The sequence below is a fragment of the Rhinoderma darwinii genome, chromosome 4 (genome assembly GCF_050947455.1).
Source record: "Rhinoderma darwinii isolate aRhiDar2 chromosome 4, aRhiDar2.hap1, whole genome shotgun sequence".
Taxonomy (NCBI): domain Eukaryota; kingdom Metazoa; phylum Chordata; class Amphibia; order Anura; family Rhinodermatidae; genus Rhinoderma; species Rhinoderma darwinii.
Genome location: NC_134690.1, coordinates 115,151,448 through 115,179,199, shown reverse-complemented (window position 1 = coordinate 115,179,199; position 27,752 = coordinate 115,151,448). Strand labels below are relative to the sequence as shown.

The window sequence follows — 27,752 nt, the reverse complement described above, 5'->3', positions numbered from 1 at the left end:
TGCCAACAATAATAAAAAATAAAAAAAAGTTCTTCCATTTTCTGATGTGAGGCGTGTGGTGTGATGATGAATTGAACCTCCATGTGCCTCACATTAAGAGTAATTAACCCCATCATGTTTCTCAGTCATAATGGGTTAATGTGTGAGGGACATGATGGGATTAATTACTATTAATGTGAGGCACATGGAGGTTAAATTCATCACACCTCGTGCCTCACATTAGTAAGTGAAAAGTATATTTTTTTTGTTTTTTTTACAGCGTACACATCATAAACTATGCAAAAAAAATTGTTGTGCAGGTTATTACGGTCGCGCCAATAAAGAACGTGTATATTTTATGTATTGAGACTTATTTTAATGTTTATTGTAAAAAAAAGGTGGATGTGTACTTTTTTAAAATTTAATATTACTTTATTTTTAAACTTTCATGTAATGGCATATATCCGATTTATGGCAGTACATTAGCATGTGTACGTATAGTACACAGGAAGTGGTTAGGACATACCTAAGTGTGCCCTAACTGGAGATATGGTAAGACAGCCCTGGGGTCCTTCAATGGACCCTGGGCTGTCTGCCCATATATGGTATGTCCCTCAATCGCGTCACAGGAATTTCCTGTGACGCAATCCAAGGGCATCCCCCCCTTCTCCTTTTCCCCTGAATGCTGCAGTCAGCTTTGATCGCAGCATTCAGGGGAAAAGCGGCAAAGATGAGAGGTTTCTCTGATCTCCGCCGTTATAAAGCGGGGAGCCGGCTGTGTAATACAGCCATTGCCCCACTCCTGACATTAAGTGCGCGCGCGGTCAGCATGAGGTGATGAGGCCGGCGCTGCACTAATGAGCACAGGCACTGAAGACAGAATATGGGGGTGCTTTGCAGTGCGCCCGCCATGTTCTGTCTTCAGTGCCGCCGCTCATTAGTGCAGCGCTGGCCACATCGTATCATCCTGACGGCGCGCCTTTTTCAGTACTCAGGAGCAGGGCAAAGGCCGTATTACACAGCCGCATCCCCGCTCTCATAATTCTTGTGTTACTATACTGAGCTGTGCGGCCGAACAGCTTAGTATCGAAATACATGAAACAACGGTATCAAGCTGTTTGGGGATGCACAGTATCGAAACAGTATTGAAGTTTCAATGCATCGTGCATCCCTAATTCAAAGAGCTATAACTTTTTTATTTTTCTGTCAACATAAATGTATGAGGACTTGTTTTTTGCGGGATTAGTTGTACTTTGGTATACTTAGGCAATAATGCTCTGGTATGCGGTCAGTGTAAATCTGACAGGCAATGTATTAAGATGTGCCTCTGGCACGTCCTAACAGGCATATGCCGGGAGCAGACCTGGGGGCTTTTATCAGGCCCTGGCTGCCATGACACCCCATTGGAGGCCAGCGATTGCATTTGCGGGCTGCAGATGGGTGAGAGAGGGAGAGCCCTCCCTCTGTAAAAAAAATTTAAATGCCGCGGTCGCTATTGGCATTTAGAGTTAAATGCCCATGATCGAAGCAAACTTCGATCGCGGCCGTTTGACAGCCGGGCTCCTGCTCCGACAGCCAACATGTGCAGGGCTTAGACTGGGCCGCCGTGAAAAGGCGACGGCCTAGCGTAAAGAGGCTCTGTCACCAGATTCTCAAATCCCCATCTCCTATTGCATGTGATCGGCGCTGCAATGTAGATAACTGTAACGTGTAAGTTATGAGCTATTTTATATATATGCAAATGAGCTTTGAAATGGACAATTGGGCGTTTTTTTTCGTTATATCCAACTGGGCGTGTATTGTGTTTTTAACTGGGCGTGTTTACGTGTATGACGCTGACCAATCAGTGACCAGTCAGCATCATACACTCATCTCCATTGATTTACACAGCAGCGATGTGCAGCCACATACACAGAGATTAACGTTAATCAAGTGTCCTGATAATGAATACACATGAAATCCAGCCTGGACGTCATGTGTATTCAGAATCCTGACACTTCTGAATCTTTTCTGTGAGATTCCCGCAAGCCACGCGTAATGTCGCGAGATTACGGAGGTAAACAAGATTTCGTTTCCCTTGCTGGAAATCTCAAAGAAAAGAGTCAGAAGTGTCAGGATTCTGAATACACATGACGTCCAGGCTGGATGGTCATGTGTATTCATTATCAGGACACTCGATTAACGTTAATGTCTATGTATGCGGCTGCACAAAATCAATGGAGATGAGTGTATGACGCTGACTGGTCATTGATTGGTCAGCGTCATACACGTAAACACGCCCAGTTAAAAACACAATACACGCCCAGTTGGACATAACGAAAAAAAAAACGCCCAATTGTCCATTTCAAAGCTCATTTGCATATATATAAAATAGCTCATAACTTGGCCAAAAATGAACGTTTTAAAAAAAAACAAAAAACTTTACTGTTATCTACATTGCAGCGCCGATCACATGCAATAGGAGATCGGGATTTGAGAATCTGGTGACAGAGCCTCTTTAAGGCCCCTTAGTGACCGTCGTGAAAAGGAGTATTGATGGTCACTAAGGGGTTCATTATTTTGTATATATGTGACCTAGTGAAGGGGGGGGGGCGATTAAAATTTTTAAAACGTTACTTTTTCTTTTTTTTTCCACTTATTTAGCTCCTCCCCTCCAGGGGGCTTGAACATGAGATCATTAGATCGCTTATGTCATAGACTGCAATATCACAATATTGAAGTCTATGGCAAAATCAGTGCATTGCTATTCAGACCTGCCACAGGCATGCCTCAATAGCAATCTTTCTCTAGCAGGGCTGGGAGCGTTCACAAGGCTCCAGGTGCTATAGGGGTACACCGGCTCCTGCGATCTCACCGCACGGGAGCCGATGACCGGCCCTGATGCAAAAGGGGCAGTAAAAACCGCTCAGATGCCGGTGGTCACATCTGACACCGGTATTGGAGGGGCTAAATGCTTGCGTCCAGAATTTTTTCTCATGCAACACAGCAGAGACCCGGCGGCTATGGCGCCCGATCTGCTTCTGAGCAGGCGCCATATTTAAAGACCCTTTCCCAACATAAATCTACAGATCAGTGACGGGAAAGGGTTAAGTCTATGCTAGTCACAAATCATTAGAACATACAAAAAGAGTCAAAACTAGACGCTATTAAAAAGCCATATAAATCTGGATTAAACCAAAATCAGAAAACCATAAAAAACAAAAAAATAAATAAAAAAAAATGCACGCCAGAATATGAGCCAATTCAAGCAAAACTGAGCAGTGATGGCGGACAGTGATTTGCCATCTTGTACTTACAATTTAATAGCATTTATTGTGTGTTACGGTATCTGGGTAATGTAATGATTTGATATAATGGTTGGAGATGGTCTGTGTGACAATAACATTTGAATATTAATGTACTTGCGTTTTACTTATAAACCAGGTTAGGTTTTTCAGGGTGATGTATTGTACTTTTAATCTCTTGGTATATAATGCCCTAGACTAAATCAATGCTGGTTATCCTTATTTATTGCTATTATTGGAAGCCTTAAATTTAAAAAAAAAACAAAAAAAAAACACACAACACACCTCTAAATATCCTCTCCCTTGATCCTATTCGGTCTCCTATTGCAATCAGAATTTAGAAAAAATATGCAATAGAATATTGTAACTTAAATCTGTAAGAAACATACTTTTCAATCTTTACAAAAATATATTCTGCACTGTATGGAGAAAATGCCTAGGGATATGATAACATGAGTCGTGGTTTAGAATAGAAACCAAGACTCTGTGACATACCTGAGTGTACATGTGTATGGGGGGCTGTCAGCCGTACAAACCTTCAGCTCACCGTTATCTAATGTTTCGTTTACATCTGTGTAAGGGTCCCGTTCGGACAGTACTTCCCGTCAGAACGGGATACTGAATGAAACAAACAGAAACCATAAATTTCCATTTGCATCACCATTGATTTCAATAGTGACTGATCTGGTGCCAATGGTTTCCGTTTGTCTCAGTTGTGCAAGGGTTCCGTCGTTTTGACAGAAACAATACCGTAGTCGATTGGGCGATGGACTCCGTCAAAGCAACCCTTACACAACTGAGAAACAGAAACCATTGGCATCGGTTCCGTCACCATTGAAATCAACCATGATGCAAACGGAAACCTATTGTTTCCGTTTGTTTCAGTGTCCCGTTCTGACGGGAAGCTCCGACGGAATGTCAGAAGGGGATCCAAGTTTTCTTCTCTCTTTTGGCTTTATTTTGCAGGAATACAATTTCTGAAAACCACTAGCATTTTGGTAGCATAGAAAACTGCATACATACCATCATTGGATCCCATGCTGATAAGGTCATCAGAGTCGATGTTGTAAACAATTGCAGCCTTGTATCCGGCTTTCTGTGCATTCAACACCTATGAGGAAGCACAACCCATTACCTTCCATTTCTCAAATCTGCTCAAGTGAAAAGAAGTCTACTAGGATGTGTAATGGGTTTTATCACACACACTTCTCAGCTATTAGATATAAAAGGTAGTTTATAATAAAAAGTTTCAAAGCTCTGCACTGGATAAAAATTTATTTGGTCATACGTAGGAGTGATTTATTTTATCACTAAAGTTAGTTCACATCTTATGCAGTTGGAAAAAAAAATAAAAAAAATAGCTGGATCCAAGTTCCACTGCCACAGGTTTGATCATTGTAAGGGTATGTTCACACGCAGTGACCAAAAATGTCTGAAAATACGGAGCTGTTTTCAGGCGAAAACAGCTCCTGATTATCAGACGTTTTTGTAGCAACTCGCGTTTTTCACGGCCGTTTTTGGTGCTGTTTTTCAATGGAGTCAATGAAAAACGCCTCCAAAAACGTCCCAAGAAGTGTCCTGCACTTCTTTTGACGAGCCGTCATTTTACACGCCTTATTTTGACAGCGACGCGTAAAATAAAGGCTCATGGGAACAGAACATCGTAAATCCCATTGCAAGCAATGGACAGATGTTTGTAGGCGTAATGGAGACGTTTTTTCAGGCGTGACATATTGTACTTTGTGTTAGTGAAACAATTTGGTCAATAAATTCAGTATTTGTGAAAAAGAACAAAAATTTAGAAAACTTGCAAAAATTAGCATTTTCTAAATTTTTATGTTTCTGCTTGTAAAACAGATCGTAATACCACACAATAGTTACTAGTTAACATTTCCCATATGTCCACTTTGCTTGCATTGTTTTTAACCCCTTAATGACCAGCCTATTTTAGACATTAATGACCAAGCCATTTTTTTTAGTTTTTCGTTCGTCTCATTCAAAGAGCTATATAAAAAAAAAAATTTGTGTCGACATAGCTGTATAAGGTCTTGTTTTTTGCGGGACAAGTGGTAATTTTTAATAGCACTATTTTGGGGTTCATAGAATTTATTAACTTTTAACAAATTTTTGGGGGGGCTAGAAAAAACCTGCAATTTCGCAAAACATTTTTGGGCATCCTAAATTTACGCCGTAGACCATGTGGTATAAATAACACTAACTTTATTCAGTGGGTTGTTGCGATTGCAACGATACCAAGTTTGTATACTTTTTGTATGTTTTACTACCACCTTAACACAGTGAAAACACTTTTTTTTTTTCAAAATTATTTGTTTTTGTGTCTCCATATTTGAGGAGCCATAACTTGTATGAGGGCCTTTTTTTTTTTATGCGGGACGACTTGTAGTTTTTATCGGTACCATTTTGGAGTAGATGTGACTTTTTGATCACTTTTTATAGAATTTTTTTTTAAGGCTGGATTCAAAGAGTGCCCTCTGCAGATGCTACCACAGTGCCCTCTGCAGATGCTACCACAGTGCCCTCTGCAGATGCTACCACAGTGCCCTCTGCAGATGCTACCACAGTGCCCTCTGCAGATGCTACCACAGTGACGTCAGGGGCTTGCCCAGAGTAGGAGTCCCGGAGCAGAGCTGCTTCTGGCACTCTGCCTGGGATTCCAGCTCTGCTCCTGACATCACTGTCCATATATGGACAGAGATGTTAGGGGTAACCCCAGAGCTGGAGTCCTGGGCAGAGCGCTAGTAGGCTCTTCCTGGGACTCCAGCTGTGCTCCTGACATCACTGGGACTCCTGCTCTGGGGAAGCCCCTGACATCATTGTCGATGTATGGACAGCGATGTCAGGGAATTCCACAGAGTCCCAGAGCAGAGCCTGTACTAGCGCTCTGCCTGGGACTCCGGCTCTGGGGAAGCCCCAGACATCGCTGTTCATATGTGGACAGCGATGTCAGGGAATTCCACAAAGTCCCGGAGCAGAGCCGACATTAGCGCTCTGCCCGGGACTCCGCTCTGGGGAAGACCCTGACACTGTCCATATATGGGCAGCGATGTCAGGGAATTCCACAGAGTCCCGGAGCAGAGCCGATACTAGCGCTCTGCCCGGGACTCCGCTCTGGGGAAGACCCTGACACACTGTCCATATATGGGCAGCGATGTCAGGGAAATCCACAGAGTCCCGGAGCAGAGCCGATACTAGCGCTCTGCATGGGACTCCGGCTCTGGGGAAGCCCCAGACATCGCTGTTCATATATGGGCAGCAATGTCAGGGAACTCCAGAGTCTCGGAGCAGAGCTCTGTGTCCCGCGGGCCGCAGATGACAGCCCCAGGGGCCGCATGCAGCCCGCGGCATTGAGACCCCTGCAATAAAGGCATCATACCTACTATACTTTTGTATTTTTTGACACAAAAGTATTTAACATTGCATTTGGTCTCTGGCTAAGGCCCCATGCACACGACCGTAAAAACACACGTAATCACGGACTGTAATTATGGGCCCATAGACTTCTATTGGCCACGGGTACCTCCCCGTATGCTTACGGGAAGGTGCCCGTGCCGTTGAAAAATATAGAACATGTCCTATTTCAGGCCGTAATTACGGCACGGGCAGGCCCATAGAAGTCTATGGGGCTCCCGTAATTACGGGTGACTACGTGTATGCACCCGTAATTACAGGAGCGTTGCTAGGCGACGTCAGTGTATAGTCACTGTCCAGGGTGCTGAAAGCGTTAAACGATCGGCAGTATCTCTTTCAGCAGCAGGGACAGTGACTGCCGATCACAATATAGATAAAGCTGTAAAAAAATAAATAAAAAAATAAAAAAAGACGTTCATACTTACCCAGAACTCCCTGCTTCTTCCTCCAGTCCGGCCTCCTTGGATGACGTTACAGCCCATGTGACCGCTGCAGCCAATCACAGGCCAATCCCTGGCTGCAGCGGTCACATGGACTGCGCGTCATCCAGGGAGGTCGGACTGGATGTCTAGAGGGACGTGTCACCAAGACAACGGCCGGGTAAGTATGAATTTCTTTTACTTTTATTACGGGCTGTCCCTTCACTCTATCCTGCACTGATAGCGAGAAGGGCTGCCGATTACTGCAGTGTAATTTTGCAGAAAAAACGTGCCCGTAAATACGGGTGGAATACGGGTGACACCGTACCCGTATGTACGGGTCCGTAAATACTGGTGCAATACGGGTCGAATACGTGTAACCAAGGACCCGTATTTACGGGTGGACAAAAATACGGTCGTGTGCATGGGGCCTAACACGGTACGACCTTATTTTTTACTGTACTACAGTGGATAGCTGAAAAAACGCTGATTCCTAATATGCAATCTATCTTTCTACTCACTTGTATTCCCCCACTGTAATCCCGCAAATAGCCGTGCAGAGAATGCTGATGCATAGAGAGGACTTCTTAGCTGGGTGATATAATAAAGAGGACTAGTCAGCGCACGGCCTATTGCGGGCTTAGAGCGAGGGAATGCGAGTAGAAAGAAAAATTACAGATTCGGAATCAGCGACTTTTAAGCTATTGACTGATTATTTTAGATTAGAGGGGTTTTCGGAGGTGGGAGCGTCCCTTTAAGTTGACAAAACGTTTCTAGGATAATCATATGTGGGAAAGAAAACAGATGTTCTTACCTTAATGTCAAAATTGCAGTCCAGTCTGCGGATGAGTACTATATAAACGCTGGTAGTGTTGTCTGTCTGCATAGGTGGAGGAGCAATGGGTTCACAAGCATTCTCCGGCTTGGAGGTCAACAAAAATCCCTTAAGAATATGAAACAAAACAATTATAAAGTATATAAATTCAACCAAAACACCCAAAAACCTACTATATCAATTTCTTAAGCAGTAAAGAAGATCTCTATTATATTGCGCTATTAATTCCGGAAACTTTACGCAACAGAAACATTACTACTGAAATCAATGGTAATGCAAACGGAACCTATGGTTTGTTTGCCTTTCCGTTGAGGGGTTCCTCCGACAGAAAGGTCCGACGGAACCCTTCAACGGAAACCAATGCTGATGTGAACACAGCCGAAACCCCAAATGAGTCATTATTGCCAAATGTACTGCTGCTGGCTTTGTCAAAAGATCCACACTCAAATAGTTTTGTGTTTTAATCCCATAAAGGATCTTTGTCAGATTTGACTTAACTCCTTCCCTCCGTAGCCATTTTTCGGATTTTCACTTTTGTTTTTTCCTCCCCACCTTCCAAAAGCCATAACTCTTATTTTTCCATCAATATTGCCATATGAGGGCTTGTTTTTTGCGGGACGAGTTGTAGATTTTCACAGCACCATTTTTTGTACCATATAATGTAGTAAGAAAAAATATATATGTGGGGTGGAATAGGAAATAAACAGCAATTCCTCAACATTTTGGGTGGTTTTGTTTTTACGGCGTTCACCGTACGGTAAAAACGGCATGTTAACTTCATTCTGAGGGTCAATATGATTACAGTGATACTAAATTGATAGTTTTCTTTATGTTTTACTACTTTCACAAGGAAAAAACGGATTGCTAAAAATAAAATTTGAGTTTTGTCGCCACATTCTGAGACCCAAAAAGTTTTTATTTTTCTGGCGAGTTAGCCGTGTGAGGGCTTATTTTTTGCGGGGCGAGCTGCAGTTTATATTGGTACCATTTTGGTATGTGAGACTTTTTGATCACTTTTTATTTCATTTTTTTGTGGGAGAAGAAGGGACCAAAAAACAGCAATCCTGTTTTTAATTTTTTATGCCGTTCACCGTGCGGACTAAATAATGATATATTGTAATAGTTCAGACTTTTACGGACGCGTTGATACCAGTTATGTTAGCTTTTTATTTTTTTTACATTGTGCTTGAGGGAAAATGGGAAAAGGTGTTTTTTTTTAGCTTTTAATTTTTTTATTATTTGTTAAAAAAAAACCTTTATTTTACTGTTTTTTACTTTTCCCCCTAGGGGACTTTAACCAGCGATCGTTAGATCGCTTGCACGATATACTGCAATACTAACGTATTGCAGTATTTCGCGATTCTGATAGTCTTCTGGAGTACAAAGATGGCGGACCAACGGCTCCCCCCGATCTCGCCGCGGGTGGGCCGTTGGGACGTTACAGGGGGTTGCCCCCGTTTTTAGTTGTTTAAATGCCGCGATCACTATTGAACGCGGCATTTAACGTGTTAAACAAGCGGGATAGCGCTCGAACGGGATCCCGCTCGTTACCCGGAATTGTCGGCTATAACACACAGCCGACACACTCGCTCTATGGAGCGGTCTCAGCCCGTGAGCCCGCTCCATATTCCCCCACCCGGCGTGCGCCGTATATATACGGCGGATGTCGGGAAGGGGTTAAGAAATATCTGCATAATAACCACCAACCAATTTTTGTGTTTCTTTTCCCATTCATTTTTTAAGATGGTGTAAAAGGGTAGGACTTTTTTTTTTTTCTTTTTCATGGAGCCAGGCCAAAGTTAATTTTTGACATGAAAGGTTTAAAATCTTCAGTCTAATAATGCATCATATTTTTGGCAATAAATACTAAAAAAAGGCAACAAAATGATAGAGTATTAAAACTATAGTAAATTATGTGCTTGAATGTCTGAAATGGCACGACTTGAGAGGCTGCTCGAAAGTATGGCTTGGTGTGAAATTTCAAAGCAGTGATTGAAGCACAGCCTGGTGATGAAGGGCAGTCTGGGCAATAGTAACATGTATCACACGTCATTCCTCCTTTAGAACATACCAGACATCTTTGGGGGTACTTTCTTGACTTTATTAAGGGGATTACTGCAAAGAAATGTGGCTCTATGCGCCTTCTGTCATCTTCGATTCAAATTAATGGGATGGCTTAAAATTTGCGGAAAGGAGATCCTCAATGACCTCTTCCTGGTAATCAATGAATGTACCTGAATTCCTTGAGTTTATTTAATATAAAATAAAAGGATTTATATGCGGCCGCTTGAAAGAGATCACTAATTTCTTGTACCAAGTATAGGATTTTCTTGATTTCCGGTCTGGCTGCAAAACCTGGTTTAAGAAGGGCTACTCCCCCCCCCCCCCCCCCCATGTACTTAATGATTAACACAGGCATTTTTCAGGGGGTAATAGAACTCGTTCTAAAAAAAAACGCTGTTGTGGCATCGGTTTGGATTGTACTTAAAAATATCCCTTTAATCCATGTATATAAAAAAGGCAAGCATCTCTCCACTGCGAAGGCTGCCAGATTCAAAAAAACTTAATTTACCAGTGGTTGTGGTTTTTCCGAAGAGTCCGACAAGCGCCAGAGTCATTTTGAAGCAAACTTTAAAAAAAAGGGGTATGTGGTTTTAATAGTCATCTATATACAGGATGAAGCCTTTTTCTTTAGGAATGAGATTACCAGCACAAAACTATTTTTCAGCTACAAAGGAAGGGCATCACAGAGAAAGTGACCACAGTTGCAACCTGACAAAAGCTAAATGCATATAGGAGGTGCTCCTTGGGGGTGAATTCTCCCAATATCACCACATCTGCGATAGGTAACGTATCCTAGTTAAGACGAGCCACTATTTACCATGAATACTTTTAGTATTATTGACATACGTTTTTTGTGGATTTCATCCCAGAACGTTTTAATGTTTTTATTCTGTTTGTTTTTGGGGGGTAAACTAGTTTGTCTTATTGTATTTATTGATAAAGATTTACTTTTTCTAGGCAAAAGGTTTTGCCTTATGTTTGCATTTTTTTGCTTGGCTGGACAATATAGGTTTAGTAAGTAACCTAACATACCCTAATCTCCTACCCTACCAATCACAGGTTATGAGTGAGGTCACCCAGGCCAGAAACTGATGGCCTCATGCACACGACCGTATTTTTTCCCTCCCGTAAATACTGGAGTAAATACGGGTCCAGTGTCACACGTATTCGACCCGTTTTGCACCAGTATTTACGGACCCGTGCCTGTAAATACGGGCCCGGTGTCACCAGTATTCCACCCGTATTTACGGGCACGTATTCTCTGCAAAATTGCACTGCACTAATCGGCAGCCCCTTCTCTCTATCAGTGCAGGATAGAGAGAAGGGGCAGCCCTTTCCGAGGTAAAAGTAAAAGAAATTCATACTTACCCGGCCGTTGCCTTGGTGACGCGTCCCTCTCTTGACATCCAGCCCGACATCCCTGGATGACGCGGCAGTCCATGTGACCGCTGCAGCATGTGATTGGCTGCAGCGGTCACATGGGCTGAAACGTCATCCAGGGATGTCGGGCCGGATGTCGAGAGGGACGCGTCACCAAGACAACGGCCGGGAGACCGGACTGGAGGTTAGAAGCAGGAAGTTCTCGGTAAGTATGAACGTCTTTTCTTTTTTTTTTACAGGTTGCTCTATATTGTGATCGGAATTCACTGTCCAGGGTGCTGAAAGAGTTACTGCCGATCAGTTAACTCTTTCAGCACCCTGGACAGTGACTATTTACTGACGTCGCCTAGCAACGCTGACGTAATGACGGGTGCACACACGTAGCCATCCGTCATTACGGGAGCTCCATAGACTTCTATGGGCTGCCCGTGCCGTTATTACGGCCTGAAATAGGACATGTTCTATCTTTTTCAACGGCACGGGCACCTTCCCGTAAGAAAACGGGAAGGTACCCGTGGCCGATAGAAGTCTATGAGCCCGTTATTACGGGTCGTAATTACGACCCGTAATAACGGGAGTTTTTATGGTCGTGTGCATGAGGCCTAAGGGTGCATTCAAATTTATCATTGGCATCAGGTGTTTTTTGTCTCAAGTGATTAAAATTTGTATCAGTTTTTGCATCTGTTGTAATCAGTTGCCATCAGGCTTTTTCAAAATGGACTACAAAACCATCAGTTGTCATTATAGGTCATCAGTTTTTACAACAGTGGTGCACCAAAAAGTTAGTCTAGGGTCTGAAAATGTGTCAATTTCATCCAAGTGGTGCATAGTTTGTGACAGATTGGATACATGTTGTGTACTTGTTATTTCACAAAACTTCTGACGTGATCCTGGCATGTTTTTTTTTGTTGGGGTCCAAGTACTCTCACCAATCATTAAAACAAAGGGACAAAAACCTTGCTGATCAGCTTTGTTTTGTTATCCTGGGAGAGGGAGCAGCCTGGCAACCTGGCAAAGGCTCCAAACACTAGCCCTAACTTCAGGGAGGATCTAGTTTTTGGTGCGTTTATAGCTACCCAATCCCACCCCACATCGGGATTTTGTTGGTTTATTCTCCCACGCAGTGTGCTGCTGGAAGGTGGATGCGGCAGCACCCAGCGTTCATCCGGCAAACAGTACTTTAAGATACGATACCCATGTGCCAGAACAGATCCCATAGAAAGCTATGCGATCCATTCTCGCATCAGTTTCCCTCTGGCTTTTCTGCAACACGCCGGAGGGAAACGGACAGAGACAACGGACATACGTGAACATCCCCTAACAACTTGTTTTTCGGGAGCTATGGCGGACCCAATCGCTGACAGAAACCAGAACATAAATTTACAAATGGCACTGCACAGAGCCCAGCAAATTACGGTCGGCGGTCAGGAAGCAATTTAAAGAGGATGAAAACCTGCCCTACTCAATATGGTGATAACACACGTGCATGTTTCTTTACATGAAAGTGCTCTGATAACTACAACAAATTGTGTCCCTATGCAATGTCAATTTGGACTAAAATAAAATATATACTGAAACACAATTTCAGTTTACAGCCTGAACAGCCAAACTTAATTTTTACAATCTCTAAACTATTTATGGAATCTTACCAATTACTAGAATATACATCTTTTAAAAGGATTTGATTCATCAATTTAATAAAATAAAGGAACTAATTAGAAAATTAAAATGCGATCTATTTATTAATTACCGTTTGTTATAGTGTACTAAATAACAGCTGTTCTGAAGAGCACAGCACCACCTAGTGGACAAAAAGGCTCAACTCTGATCTGTAGCTAATCAATACGGTCACCACAAGTATAATCCACATCACTGTCCATTGTCAGAAGTTCTGTAAAAATTTACTTTCTCCCTGTAAAAGTGGCCACACACACACACACAAAACAATGGGGAGGGGGGGGGGGGGGCGGTGAGAAACAGTTTTTCCCCATACCACACCAAAGAAATTTTATATACATTATATGGTACAATAAATGGTGCCATGAAACTACAACTCGTCCCTCAAAAACCAAGCCCTCATATGGCTATACAAATTGAAAAAAAAAAAAATGGTCACTGCTTTTGGAAGGTGGGGAGGGAAAAGTCAAAATGAAAATACGAAAGACGGCTGCGGAGGGAAGTCGTTGAGGGACTGTCTCACAACCATTGTCTGCCCAAAAAATAAGATCCCCATTGTCTGATCCCTGGTAATCAGCGGTCATTGCCAGGGGAAGCTGCATCTTGTAGTATTATACTCCATTCAACAACTGGTTAACCACGTAATGCATGGGTGGTCCAGTACCTTCGCAACAGGAGATGCTCTTAGGCCATGTTCACACATAATTTTAGGCATATTTCAAAGTGTAAAAGGCTCCTAAAGACCACTTATAATACTCCTGCAAACCACATTCCATGGATTTCAGTGGGAAAAACGCATAGTAAAAATTAGGGATGTCACGATACCAGAATTTGGACTTCAATACCGATACTTCGTTTAGTATTGCGATTTCGATACCAATTTCGATACTTTTGGCAACAGTAATAAAAAAAAAATTCTTCCGTTTTCTGAGGTGAGGCGCGAGGTGTGATGAATTTTGAACGCGCCTCACATTAATAGTAATTAATCCCATCATGTTTCTCAGTCATAATGGGTTAATGTGCGAGGTACATGATGGGGTTAATTACTATTAATGTGAGGAACATGGAGGTTAAATTCATCGCACCTCGCGCCTCACATTAATAAGTGAATGAAAGCCGTGTTTATTTCATTTTTTTACAGCGTACACATCATAAATGATGCAAAAAAATTGTTGTGCGCGCCATTACTGAATGTGTGAATATTTGATGTATTGAGACTTATTTTAATGTTTATTGTTAAAAAGGTGAATGTGTATTTTTTATTTTAAATTTAACAATACTTTGTTTTTATTTTATATTTAAACTTTAATGTACTGACATATATCAGATATGTGCCAGTACATTAGCCTGTGGACGGATAGCACACAGGCTGTTAGGACATACTTGGGTATGTCCTAACAACAGGAAATATGGTAAGACAGCCCTGGGGTCCGTCAATAGACCCTGGGCTGTCTGCCCATATATGGTATGGCCTGTGACGCGATCCAGGGGCATCCCCCCTTCTCATTTTCTCCTGAATGCTGCAGTCAGCTGTGATCGCAGCATTCAGGGGAATAACGGCGGAGATGAGAGGTTTCTCTGGTCTCCGCCGTTATAGAGCGGGGCTGCGGCTGTGTAATACAGCCATTGCCCCGCTCCAGACAGGAAGTGCGCGGTCAGCATGAGTAGGTGCGGCCGGCGCTGCACTAATGAGCGGTAGTTCACGCCCTGGATACAGAACATGGGGGTGTTTTGTAGTGCGCCCGCCATGTTCTGTCTCCAGTGCCGCCGCTCACATCATCCTGACCCCGCGCACTTATGACTCAGGAGCGGGGCTGTGGCTGAATTACACAGCCGCGCTCCCATACATTCATGTATTACTATACTGAGCTGTGCGGCTGCGCAGCGAAGTATCGAAATACAGGAAATAGCGGTATCGAACCGTTTAGGGATGAACAGTATCGAAACAGTATTGAAGTTTCGATGCACCATGCATCCCTAGTAAAAATACACCTAATTAAAAAAAGAATAGATATGTGCCTCCTCTAAGAGTTTTACAAGCTGATTTTTTCCCAACAGACAAAAAAAAAAAAAAAGGAAGAGAAAACACGCTTTAGAAATCCACTCCAAAAATGCCTGGATTTCAGAGGCGGGTATCTCTTGAAATCAGCCTCGTATTTTTCAGCATGAACATATGCCGTGTGAACACTGCTTTACAGAGCAGCTCTTCATTCTGGCTTTTAGAGTGGGATCCTGAGCGGGGAACTTCTCTATGACGTCCGTATGACCTAATACGGCATAAGGACAGAGGTTGCCGTGGTAGAATACGGTGGTACAGTACAGTTTTTTCATAAATGAGGCTGTACTGCAATACTAGACACCCCTTGGACAAGAGTAGCACCATTTTTAGAGTGGGAAAAAAAAAGCGCCCTATTCTAAATCTCTTACATCCCTTTAAGTTCCCAGTCAGGTTGTTACGACACGATTTATAGGACGACATCATGATAAGAAGTGCCATTATATATAGTATATTCAAGGTCCAGTAGTAAGTAGGGTTGTCACAATACCAGAATTTGGACTTCGATACGGATACTTTTTGTAGTATTGCGATTTTCAATACCAAAACTATACTTTGCCAACATTAATAAAAAACTAAAAATAAAAAAAGTTCTTCCATTTTCTGATGTGAGGCACGTGGTGTGATGAATTTTTAATGTGCCTCACATTAATAGTAATTAACCCCATCAGGTTTCTCAGTCATAATTGACAATATTGGGTTAATGTGTAAGGTAGATTGATGGGGTTAATTACTATGATTTTTATAATAATTTATAAAATCACACAAATTATAAAAAATACTTCTGTTAACATACAACTATGTTCTAGATTACAGTCAGAGTAAAATACTTTTATGAAAAAATATTATAAAGAGTCTTTTCATGCACATTGTTCGTCAGATATTAGACACGGAGGCAGCTGATACAGTTTACAAAGCGGCACGTTGACCGTACATCTGACTAATTGCATCTTGTTAACTTCAATAACAGGGCACAGATGGGGGTCACACCAGGGCCAGACTGGGACTTAAAATCAGCCCTGGCATTTTTAAGCATATAGACCCACCGCAGGCCATACACAGCCACCAGTGTTTTGCCTGGAGTACATGGGACCACCTTTCAGCTATACAAGACATGGGGAGATTCATTAAAACAGGTGTAAATGAAAAGAGGAATAGTTCCTGAGCGCTCCAACGAATCCACTGCTTCTCTGAATAATGAACATGCTCATTTCTCTAGAGGAAATCAGGGATTTCGTCCTAATCAAATCCTGATTGCGTGATCATGGCCTAATACTGACGTATAAAGATTGCAAACTATACAAATATACAATGCTAAAATATCACCATACCTTAACTAAATAGTATGATTTAAAATGTTATATTCAGCCATATACACACACACACACACACACACACACACACACACGACACACTGATGCAACCCACAAGCTGGACAGATGCTGCATTCATGCCACTCACACCTGGGACACACGCGCACGGACACCACTCACACCTAGGATATATCCTCCACTCACACCTAAGACACATGCCGCACGTTGTCAACCCACACAAGGACACACGTTGAACATGCACTACTCAAACCTGGCACAGATGCGGCACATACCACTCACACACTAGACATATACCGCACACACCACACAAACGCTAAACAAGTACCTCACATAACACTTACACACTAAACCTACACCACACATACCACTCACACTCACATTGAAAACACGCACACAAATGCCACTAATACTTTAGAAGACACAAAACTCACAAATTGCATATTTTACCCATACAATTGACATACACTGTTAACACTACTTCAACACACTACAAAAATCAATCCAACACTTCACTCACATTGCTATATTTACCGGCTTTCTTTTGTAGACTGCTGATTCTTGGGCACTGGCATGCAGGATGCTGGCAGTACATAGGCATCTATACCGGAGATGCCCCCTCTACCACTAAGCCCGCCCATGTGCTCACAAAGCCACACCTCTTTTCAAAGCTCCTCCCATCTGTGGCTCAAATTAACCATAACCTGATGCTCACCCTTTTAACCCTATAGTTCCTCCTATCTACAGTATCTGGACCCCCTCGCACAAGCAGGTTGCTTGCAGATACTATGTGCATCACCCATGTCCTTTACACTCACTTACATCCCCCCTACCCACTCATTGTAGAAGGCTGCTTGCAGCTTACATGAAGCAGATAAAGAAATAAACCTGCTGGTGCTACAGCCATCAGCAACATACCTGGCCGGGGCTGGAGTCTCCTTCTCCTCGGCAGCCATACTGAAGCTGTGCACAAAGGGCAGTAGAAAGAGCAAGCCCAAAACAGATTGGCTGATGTTTAGCCAACCAGCGTTAGGTTTGAGTTGTACATGCAGACTGGGCAGGTACTGATTCTCCTGTTCCTCTGCGACACCAGTGATATGCGCTAATAATCGAGGCATCAGTGCAGAAAACAAGTCTAGAGCTGATTAGCTGTGGCTCGGCCAACAAGCACTATACTTCATTGCAATGATGGGAAGGAGCACTGCAGAAGAGTACACAGCAAAAAATCTCGGAAAGATGTGGTTTTAAACACCAGGAGGCAGAAGTTATTGTAATGTTGGTGCTTGTGTTCACCACTGTCCGCAGTGCCGATTCTAGCTTTTCTGCTGCCTGAGGTGAAAATGGAAATGGCGCCGCCCAGATTTTGATTGACATCCCCATGGATATTCTACATCACTAGCAGCCTCCTCCAACTCTCACGGATGCACCGTTGCCTTGTACTGGCATGCGCGGTGCAGTGGGCAGAGGATACCTCGCTGAACGGTGTGTGCTTAAGTAGTACAAGGCAATGGCGCATCCGAGAAAGTTGGAGGAGACTGGTAGTGATGTATAACAGCTAGAGGAATGTCAATCAAGCATGGAAAGTTGGGTTTGTAGGCAGGACTATGACTCTTCAAGATAGCTGCACCACCCCATGACGCTTTTATGTGTAATTAGCCTATAGTGTTCCCAGTTTTAAAAGTTGATTTTATGGATTATTCTGCAGCTGAAAACATACAGGGGAATGTTTGGAAAGATTGTCAGGTCATGTATTACCGCATGGTGGCGGTTCAATGGGTTAAAACAACCTGACAGGTTCCCATTAAATATACAACGAATTGAAAATAATACCATCTGCCCTGCAATATTGTTATTATAAATATATCCTATATAATTACAGCTTCAGAACCAGGCTCAATACAACACCAGAACCAAGCTCAGTACATATATACAGCTCCAGAACCAATCTCAGTACATAAATACAGCTCCAGAACCAATCTCAGTACATATATACAGCTCCAGTACTAAGCTTTAGAGATGCACGATACATTGAAACTTCAATACTGTTTCGATGCCGTGCATATAGATATGCCAGTACATTAAAGTTTAAAAATAAAAGTAAAAACAAAGTAATGTTAAATAAAAAATAAAACAAACATACACTTTTTACAATAAACATTAAAATAAAAGTCTCAACACATAAAATATACACATTCGGTATTGGCGCGGGTGTAATAACCTGCACAACATTTTTCTTGCGTCATTTATGATGTGTACACTGTAAAAAAATAAAAATAAAAACGGCTTTCTTTTACTTATGGTGATGCACAATGTGTGATGAATTTAACCTTCATGTGCCTCACATTAATAGTAATTAACCCCATCATGTACCTTACACATTAACCCATTATAACGGACATGATGGGGTTAATTACTGTTAAGATGAGGCACCTTCAACATCCATCACACCTCGTGACTCACATCAGAAAACGGAAGAACTTACTTTACCAACAGTAATAAAAAATAAAAAAGTATCGTTTTGGTATCCAAATCGCAATAGTATCGGTATCGAAGTCCAAATTCTGGTATCGTGACAACCCTAATATACACAGCACCAGTACCAAACTCATTACATATATACAGCTCCAGAACCAAACTTAGTACACATATACAGCTCCAGAACCAAACTTAGTACACATATACAGCTCCAGAACCAAGCTCACCACATAAATACAGCACCAGCACAAATACAGCCAAATTTAGTGCAACCCCTGTCGTATAGGTTTGTACGGCGTAAAACTACAGCTCCCAGCATGGACCGAACAATGGTAAGGATATGCGGAGAGTTGCGGTTTCCCAAAAAAATAAAAATCATACCACCCATCATCTCGCTACAGATCATACAGTGACTACAGTACTGATTAGAGGCAGAATAGACATTTCCGAGTATCTCAGATTCTAGTTTTACTTTTTCTCATTACTCCTCCATCCGGTCCAGGCCTCTATGACAACTTCTCCCGGCCACAGCCCATTTCTGCAGTTTGCCGCTCGGATGTCTTCAGCTTCTCACTATTCAAACATTTCTGTACCTATAAACAAAGATAAAATTCTCATGGTGCCACACACTGTACCCCTAAACATAATAGCACCATACACGGTGCCCCTGACTATAATGGCACCATACACTGTGCCCCTGATTATAATAGCACCATACACTGTGCCCCTGATTATAATAGCACCATACACAGTGTACACATACACATATAGCCCCCCTTTATATGGTTCCCCACATATAGCCCCTCCCCTGTAGATTGTGCAACTCACACTTTTAGAAGGAAAAAAAATAAAAACTTTACATACTCACTATGATCTTGTTCCCACACCGTGCTGTGTCAATGCAGGCCTGCTCCCTTCTGAGCAGGTCTGCTGGGGCAGAACAACGCTGATCCCTGAAAGGCGCTGATTGGCGGGCAAGTAATTCTTCCCTGCCAATCAGCATCATTGTAAGGCGCTGAACGGTCGGGCACGGAACTTGTCTGGCCATATAGACGCAGGTACAATTAGTGCAGTAGGGGTTGGAAGCGGCTAGTTTCAGTGGCGCCACCGCCCCCTCAGAGGCAGCAGGCAGCTGCCTGAGGTGAGAAGCTTATCTCGCCTCATGGACAGTGCGGCCCTGACTATCCGACATGGATTGTTAGGGCGGCCAGCAGGCAGCCCACTGTTCACCGGCCCATCTGGCATTCGTCAGAACTGCCAGTCCGGCCCTGGGTCACACTCCCCCAAGCAATAGTTGCTCAATCGCCCACCTCTGTATAAAGACAGTCTCGCACCAAGTTAGGCCCAGTTCACATCGGTGTTGGAGGAGTTACTCGGACGGTGCAGAAAAGTGTAAAAAACAATGCAGATACGAACGAGACCTTATGATACTTTAGTGCTTTGTAAGCAGTGACCCAGAAATGACCACTGAATTTCTGAAGATGTACGAACTTCAGTAGATCCCATCTCTCAGGTCTTCAGTGGATACCACCTCTCAAGTAGTGGGGTGGCACATTAATGCACCACTACCACACACACAGCAATGTTGTTTGTGTTTTATCTTTGCTCTTGTAGGATAAGTAAAGATTAGTGATTGTAGCTTTGCTGCATAATGGGAGTCGGAGACCCACCTCTTGTCTTTTAGAGGATCAGGATGCTGTTCTGTCCTCCCCTCAGCTGCGGTATATAAACACAAGTCTACCATAAGTGCATCCAAAAGTCATGGCCACATCCAATCATACATAGGGGGTTAATGCACACAGGTGGTAGTAGGCATGGTTTAAACAAAAAAAGGATTTGTGATTTCTACTTTTCGCACCTTTTACATACACAACTAAAACCTGAATTATAAAAAATTAAACTATACCCCATACTTTATGAAAGGTACCTTACAAGTAGGCATCTTTCACATTGTAAAAATGCCCCCTCAAAGCTTTTGGGTGGCATTCATGGGTGCCTTTTTGCATCAAATAGTAACGTCTAAAAATGCATATAAAGTTTAATCTGATTCAAAGGCCAAAAAATAAAAAGCTCAAGATGTGCAAAGTTCATACATTCCAAGTATCTTCACAAAATTATTAAAGCTGTAGAAATAAAAAAATAAAATAAAAGACGAACTAGTGATCCAGATGCCAGTAAACATCCACGTCACGGAGTCGGGCCAGGGGGTGCCTTGCTGTGTAGCTGCTTATATTGTCAAAAATAAAAAAGACCTCAATAAATCTGGAGAGAGTATATAACTTCACTCTTTGGTAAAGTAGCATGATGGCATGAAGAGAAGTTGCTGTATTATCTACATGGAAAGCTGTACAGGGGGAGAGAAGGCCGTTAATACTTGCGCCTTACAATAGCACTGCTGAAAAATACAACTTGTCCCGGCTGTCCGTATTCGTTCAGGCAAAACAAAGAAATTTGCAACGTCCTAAAGCCAAAACGGTCTGGTTCCTTAACGGGTTGCACAGGATTTCATACTATCCCATTGATAACATGACAACTAACCGCTACACTAAATTACAGAAGCACCAAAAAAAAAAAAAAAAAATAAACACAGGGGAGAAACCCAAAACTTACTATGTGCATGTATCCTAAAGTGTCCCAGTTAGTTATGGTCTTAAGGCTATGTTCACACGGGGTCTTTTGCCGAGTTTTTTGACGCGGAAACCGCGTCGCAAAACTCGGCAGAAACGGCCCGAGAACGCCTCCCATTGATTTCAATGGGAGGCGTCGGCGTCTTTTTCCCGCGAGCAGTAAAACTGCCTCGCGGGAAAAAGAAGCGACATGCCCTATCTTCGGGCGCTTCCGCGTCCGACCTCCCATTGACTTCAATGGGAGGCAGGAGAAAGCGTGTTTTATGCCCGCGGCGCTCAATGGCCGCGGGCGAAAAACGGCGCGATAATTGCTATTCACACGGAGTATTTTGGGGGAGGAATATCTGCCTCAAAATTCCGTTTGGAGCTTTGAGGCAGATATTCCTCCCCCAAAATACTCCGTGTGAACTTAGCCTTAAGGTGCTAGTTTCTGCTCACCCACTGCCTTATTGTTCCAACCCTCTTCCATAAAGACGTATCCTTAGCCAAACATATCGGAAGGCCTGGTCCACACAGTTCAGTTTTTAATGCACTTGTTTGAGCAAAACAGTATAGTCTTTCCTTAACCAGTTAGTGACCGCCAATACGCCTTTTAACGGCGGCCACTAACAGGCTTTATTCTGATGCATATGCCTTTTTACGGCGCTGCATCAGGATAAAGTAAACGGAGCAGGGAGCCGTCAAATCTCCCAGCTCTCAGAGGTAGCTGAGGGCTGGGGGCGTCCCTGCTCTGCCGTGTGAGATCGATATAAGTATCGATCTCACCCGTTTAACCCCTCAGATGCGGTGAACAATAGCGTGCACCGCATCTGAGTGGTTTTGGAGAGAGGGAGGGAGCTCCCTCTCTCTCCCACCGACACCCGGCGATAAGATCGCCGAGTGTCTGTGTCTCCGATGGCAGCCGGGGGCCTAATAAAGGCCCCCAGGTCTGCCTGTAGCGAATGCCTGCTAGGTCATGCCGGAGGCATGACCTAGCAGATGCCTGTCCGTTTTACACGGACAGGCAGTAATACACTGCAATACAATAGTATTGCAGCGTATTATAATAGCGATCGGAGAATCGCATATTAAAGTCCCCTAGTGGGACTAGTAAAAAAGTACAAAGAAAGGTTAATAAAGTTAATTTAAAAAAAAATGTGAAAAAAATGAAAAACCCACCTTTTCCCCTTACAAAGTGCTTTACTATTAAAAAACCAAAATAAAGTAAAAAAAAAGTTATACATATTTGGTATCGCCGCGTCCGTAACGACCCAGACTATAAATCTATTACGTTACTTAACCCGCACGGTGAACGCCGTAAAAAATGTAATAAAAAACTATGGAAAAATTGCAGTTTTCTGTGAATCCTGACTTTAAAAAAATGTGATAAAAAGTGATCAAAAAGTCGCATCTACTCCAAAATGGTACCAATAAAAACGACAAGTGTTCCCGCAAAAAAAAAAAAAAAGCCCTCATACAACCGCATCAGCGAAAAAATAAAAACGTTACGGCTCTTCAAATATGGAGACACAAAAACAAATCATTTTGAAAAAAATGCGTTTTTACTGTGTAAAAGTAGTAAAACATACAAAAAGTATACAAATTTGGTATCGTTGCAATCGTAACAACCCGCTGAATAAAGTTAGTGTTATTTATGTCACACGGCAAACAGCGTTGATTTAAGACGCGAAAAAGAGTGGCGAAATTTCAGGTTTTTTTCTATTCCCCCCCCAAAAAAAAGTTAATAAAAAGTTAATCAATAAATAATATGTCCCCCAAAATGGTGCTATTAAAAAATACAACTTGTCCTGCAAAAAACAAGACCTTATACAGCTATGTCGACGCAAAAATAAAAAGGTTATGGCTCTTGGAATGAGACGATGGAAAAAACGTAAAAAATGGCTTGGTCATTAAGGTTTAAAATAGGCTGGTCATTAAGGGGTTAAAGGGAACCTGTCACCACCATTTCACCTATTGAACCTTTACTTATCCCTCACTGGCCGCTGCTATCAAAAGTTCATTGCCGTTTTCCCCTCTCCTAAACTCCTCCTCGGACTGTAAATAACGGTCTATGAACATTTTGCGCTTTTTATCGTAATAATCCGGTGTCCCTTTGTGCGCACACACCAGAAGAGGACAGCAATACACAAGTGCAGGATTTTGTGTGCTGGGGGAAGGCGAGGAGCTGTCAATCAAAAGTACAGAGGCGGGGTAAACTCGGATAGACTCAAGGAATGAAGATTTGACTCTCTTCAAACGTAGATTTGACTCTCTTCAAACGTAGATTTGACTCTCTTCAAACGTAGATTTGACTCTCTTCAAACGTAGATTTGACTCTCTTCAAACGTAGATTTGACTCTCTTCAAACGTAGATTTGACTCTCTTCAAACGTAGATTTGACTCTCTTCAAACGAAGATTTGACTCTCTTCAAACGAAGATTTGACTCTCTTCAAACGAAGATTTGACTCTCTTCAAACGAAGATTTGACTCTCTTCAAACGAAGATTTGACTCTCTTCAAACGAAGATTTGACTCTCTTCAAACGAAGATTTGACTCTCTTCAAACGAAGATTTGACTCTCTTCAAACGAAGATTATGACTTTTATGCTCATTAGCATAGGGTGTGGGAATACTAAAGCTACAGAGCAGACTAAGAAGACAATTATAGGTTATAAATCGAAATGATTTTTCATCTACCACCACCAGGTATTGCTAGTTTAATATGTGAAATGCTGGTGACCGGTTCCCTTTAAGGCCTCTTTCATACACACCCTTTTTTCGCATTTAAAAACACATGTAAAAACATGGGTTCCAAGCGTTTAAATGCGATTTGTACACGCATTTTACCTGGCGGTTTTGAAGTCTTATAGGCAAACCTATGTAAATAAAATGCCATAAGAACTGCCGTATCTAGATCATGCTGCGTTTGGGAAAAAAGAAAAAAAAAATCCGAAATGCAGTGTACATAGGCTTTTGTATTTTACTATAGACTTTATAGAAACATCTAGCTGCAGTGTTTTTTTTTTTTTTGTTTTTTTTTTTATAAAAAGGTAAAAAGCCACTATACGCTGTGTGTGAAACTAGCCTAATCCCTTTCTTGAGGATAGATACAGAAGCATCAAAACAGAAGCCATACCTTTTATGTTTTATATAGAAAATGGGCAAAAATAAAACATGTAAATATAATTAGTTTACCTGAGCAAATGCATGCAGCAAAATAATCCTCATCGTTTCGTGGTACAAAAACAAAAAAAACCACACACTGCTCCACATTGATGCACAAGTAAAATGATCATAGTAGTAGGGACGAGGTTTTTTTTTATGCTTATTAAGCAAAGGTTTTATTCAGATGGGAGTATTGTACCAGTATCGAACTATATTCCAGATGTAACCAGGGCCGCCATCAGGAATTTCAGGGCCCCATACAGCTAAATTTTCTGGGCCCCCCTACCGTGGCACCGCCTGTTAACGGTACTCCGTCCAGCACTATATCATGGTACCCAGGGCCGCCATCAGGGGGGGTATTAGGGGTACTGATGAGAGAAAAAAAAAAGGCACTTTTTTAAATTTATAAAAAAGTTTAGACTTACCCCGGCCGTAGTCCTGGTGACGCGATCCTCTATTCTTAGCACAGCCCCGCCTCCTGTCAGGACGTTTCATCCCATGTGACAGCTGCAGCGGTCACATGGTCTACAGCGTCATCCCAGGAGGCGGGGCTATGTTCAGAAGAGAGAGATGCGTCACCAGGACTACGGCCAGGGTAAGTCTAAACTTTTTTTTCCCTGCAGGATTCCCGCAGCGGACATGCCTCACCAAACCTGCGCCACTATTTGGTGCGGTTTTGCTGTCGGAATTCCCTGCAGCTACCGGGGCGGATAAACTGTGTAGTTTTACTCAGCATATCCGCAGCGGAAATACGCTTTCTCTGCCTCCCATTGATGTCAATGGGAGGTCAGAGACGTAAACGGCCGAATATAGGGCATAATGCTTTTTACCGTGAGACGGTTTTTCCACTCGAGGTAAAAAAACGCCTCCGCCTCCCATTGAAATCAATGGGAGGCATTTTTGGCCGTTTTTTGGCGCGGTTTCCACGTCAAAAAAAACTCTGTGTGAACAGGGCCTAAAAGTCCCATGACTTAAACTGACTGTCTATACTATATGAGTGCTGTGTGCAAAGAGTCCAGTGTATTTCTGGGAGGTGCGGTTTCTCCCCAATGCTCTCCCCTGCATCCTGCTTGTAAGGGATGACATGGAGAAATCTATTACTAACAGGAGAGAGGGAGAGCAGTGTGAGGCTGCATCACATACAGTAGGAATACAATGGAAATTTTGTAGTGTTAGGGGGACAGCAAATCTATGTCACAGATTGATCACTAGCAGCATTTAGATAGGACTCAAAGCAGAGCAAGTCAGTGTGATGAGACTCTGCCCCCTCTGCTTCATGGGAAATGTAGGCTGCATTAGGGGAGGGCAATATGGATTTAGACCCCAGTTGTTGTAGCACATGGGTTACACGCTAAATGAGAAGCTTCCTATTTCTCAAAACAATGTAGCATTATATAAAGACAAGCACAAAACAATTGTATCTTTTCTTTTGTAAAGTGTATTTCTATTTGTTTAAAAATTCAGTGTCAAGAATTGATCACATACAAAAAACAGGTATAAACATCACCCTATGTGCCAAAGTCCATAAATGTATCCAGATAATTTCTTCCCGGTATCTTTACGGACTGTTTGCAGATACTCGATTGTTTTGTGCTTATCTATATATAAGGCTGCACTAGGGGTACCATATCGGCGAGGAAGAAGAAACCAAGATGGCAACAACCCATAAACTGCACATTTACAAAACAGGAGCATCTACATTATTCTTAAATAGCCTATGCTGCAATATATAGGAAAGAAAAAAAGCCAGAGCGCTTCTTTATATAACCAAGTATACAATTTTCAATATATACATAAAGAGTAAAAGGGAATTGAAGTGGGCAGAGCAGACGAAAAAGAAGAGGGGAAAAAACAAAGGGGGCTATACCGGTTCATCCAAATGTTCCAGTTATACCATTACTGGAGGAAGGTAGAGGCCTTAAAGGGGTTTTCCCATCAGAGACATTTATAACATATCCTGTGGATGTCATAAATGTCAGATAGATGCGGGTCCCACATCTGGGACCCGCACCGCTCTAGAACAAGGCCCCCTAAACTCTGTTCTACCGCTCTGTGTTGCAACGGATGCGTGCGATTCCCACCATGAATTATGGAAACAGCGTAGCTCGCATGCTACGCTGCTTAAGTAACTGCCATTTGCTACTATCGGAGTTCCGAAAATAGCGTAGCTCAGCAAGCTACGCCGTTTCCGTAATTCATGGACGAAAATCACAACACAAAACGGTAGAACCGGGCTTAGGGGGCCCCGCTCTAGAGATTGGTGCGGGTGCCAGAGGTGGGACCCGCATCGATCTGACATTTATTTATTTATCTTGTGGATAGGTCATAAATGCCTCGGATGGGAAAACCCCTTTAAAACACAAACCATGGGTTCCACAAACTGAGAAAATTTACTTAATCTTGTTCCTGAGCTAGAAACTTTTTTTTCAGAATATGTCCGGGAAGGTATTCCACCAATTCCAACAATGCTGGTGCCGGAGTTTTCCAGTAGCGCAGAATCCCCAAGCAGGCAGCTTGGATAACATTTTTTTAGTAGTCTCCATCTTAAGAAGAGAGGGAGCCCGGCAAACTAGACAGGAGAACCATCGCAGTGGACCAAGTCAGGTCATTGATGGCTAACCATATGATGCAATGTTCTTGCAACGCCATTAAATGTTTAAGGGAGCCCATCGCATCTGTACATCTCCAGCAAGTTACAGAGAACTAGGGATAAAAAACTTAAAGTATTACTGGTGTCCTATACCACCTAGAGAATATCTTGTAATTTTTTTCCAGTAGTTCCAGGTGACCCATGCCTTATCCCAATCATCAGGAGAAAAGTTTTTTTGCAATTTACCTCCACAAACTCCTATGTAAGGAGCAGGAATCCTGGTCCCTCTAGTCTCCAGAAGTAGCCCATAGAACAGCGACTGAGTACATAGATATTCAAATGGGGTAAGGTCCCTAGTTAGTAATGAACTTGGAAATAGATTAAACTAAAAGCTAACCAATTGGGTATAAATGAACCAGTCCCCCCTAGACAGACTGCCCGAAAAAAGGAATGATTTAGTAT

General features: G+C 42.6%; 1 protein-coding gene across 2 annotated transcripts in view; it reads right to left on the bottom strand.

Annotated features, from left to right (window-relative positions):
- Positions 1 to 27,752, bottom strand: part of RNF13 (ring finger protein 13) — a 200,688-nt gene that overhangs the window by 28,463 nt on the left and 144,473 nt on the right. For both annotated transcript variants that reach the window (XM_075861488.1, XM_075861487.1), the window contains exons 4-5: positions 7,926 to 8,054; positions 4,287 to 4,374 (exon numbers count right to left, since the gene is read on the bottom strand). In XM_075861488.1, the coding sequence (XP_075717603.1) occupies positions 4,287 to 4,374; positions 7,926 to 8,054 (217 nt within the window). The remainder of the gene's footprint in view (positions 1 to 4,286; positions 4,375 to 7,925; positions 8,055 to 27,752) is intronic.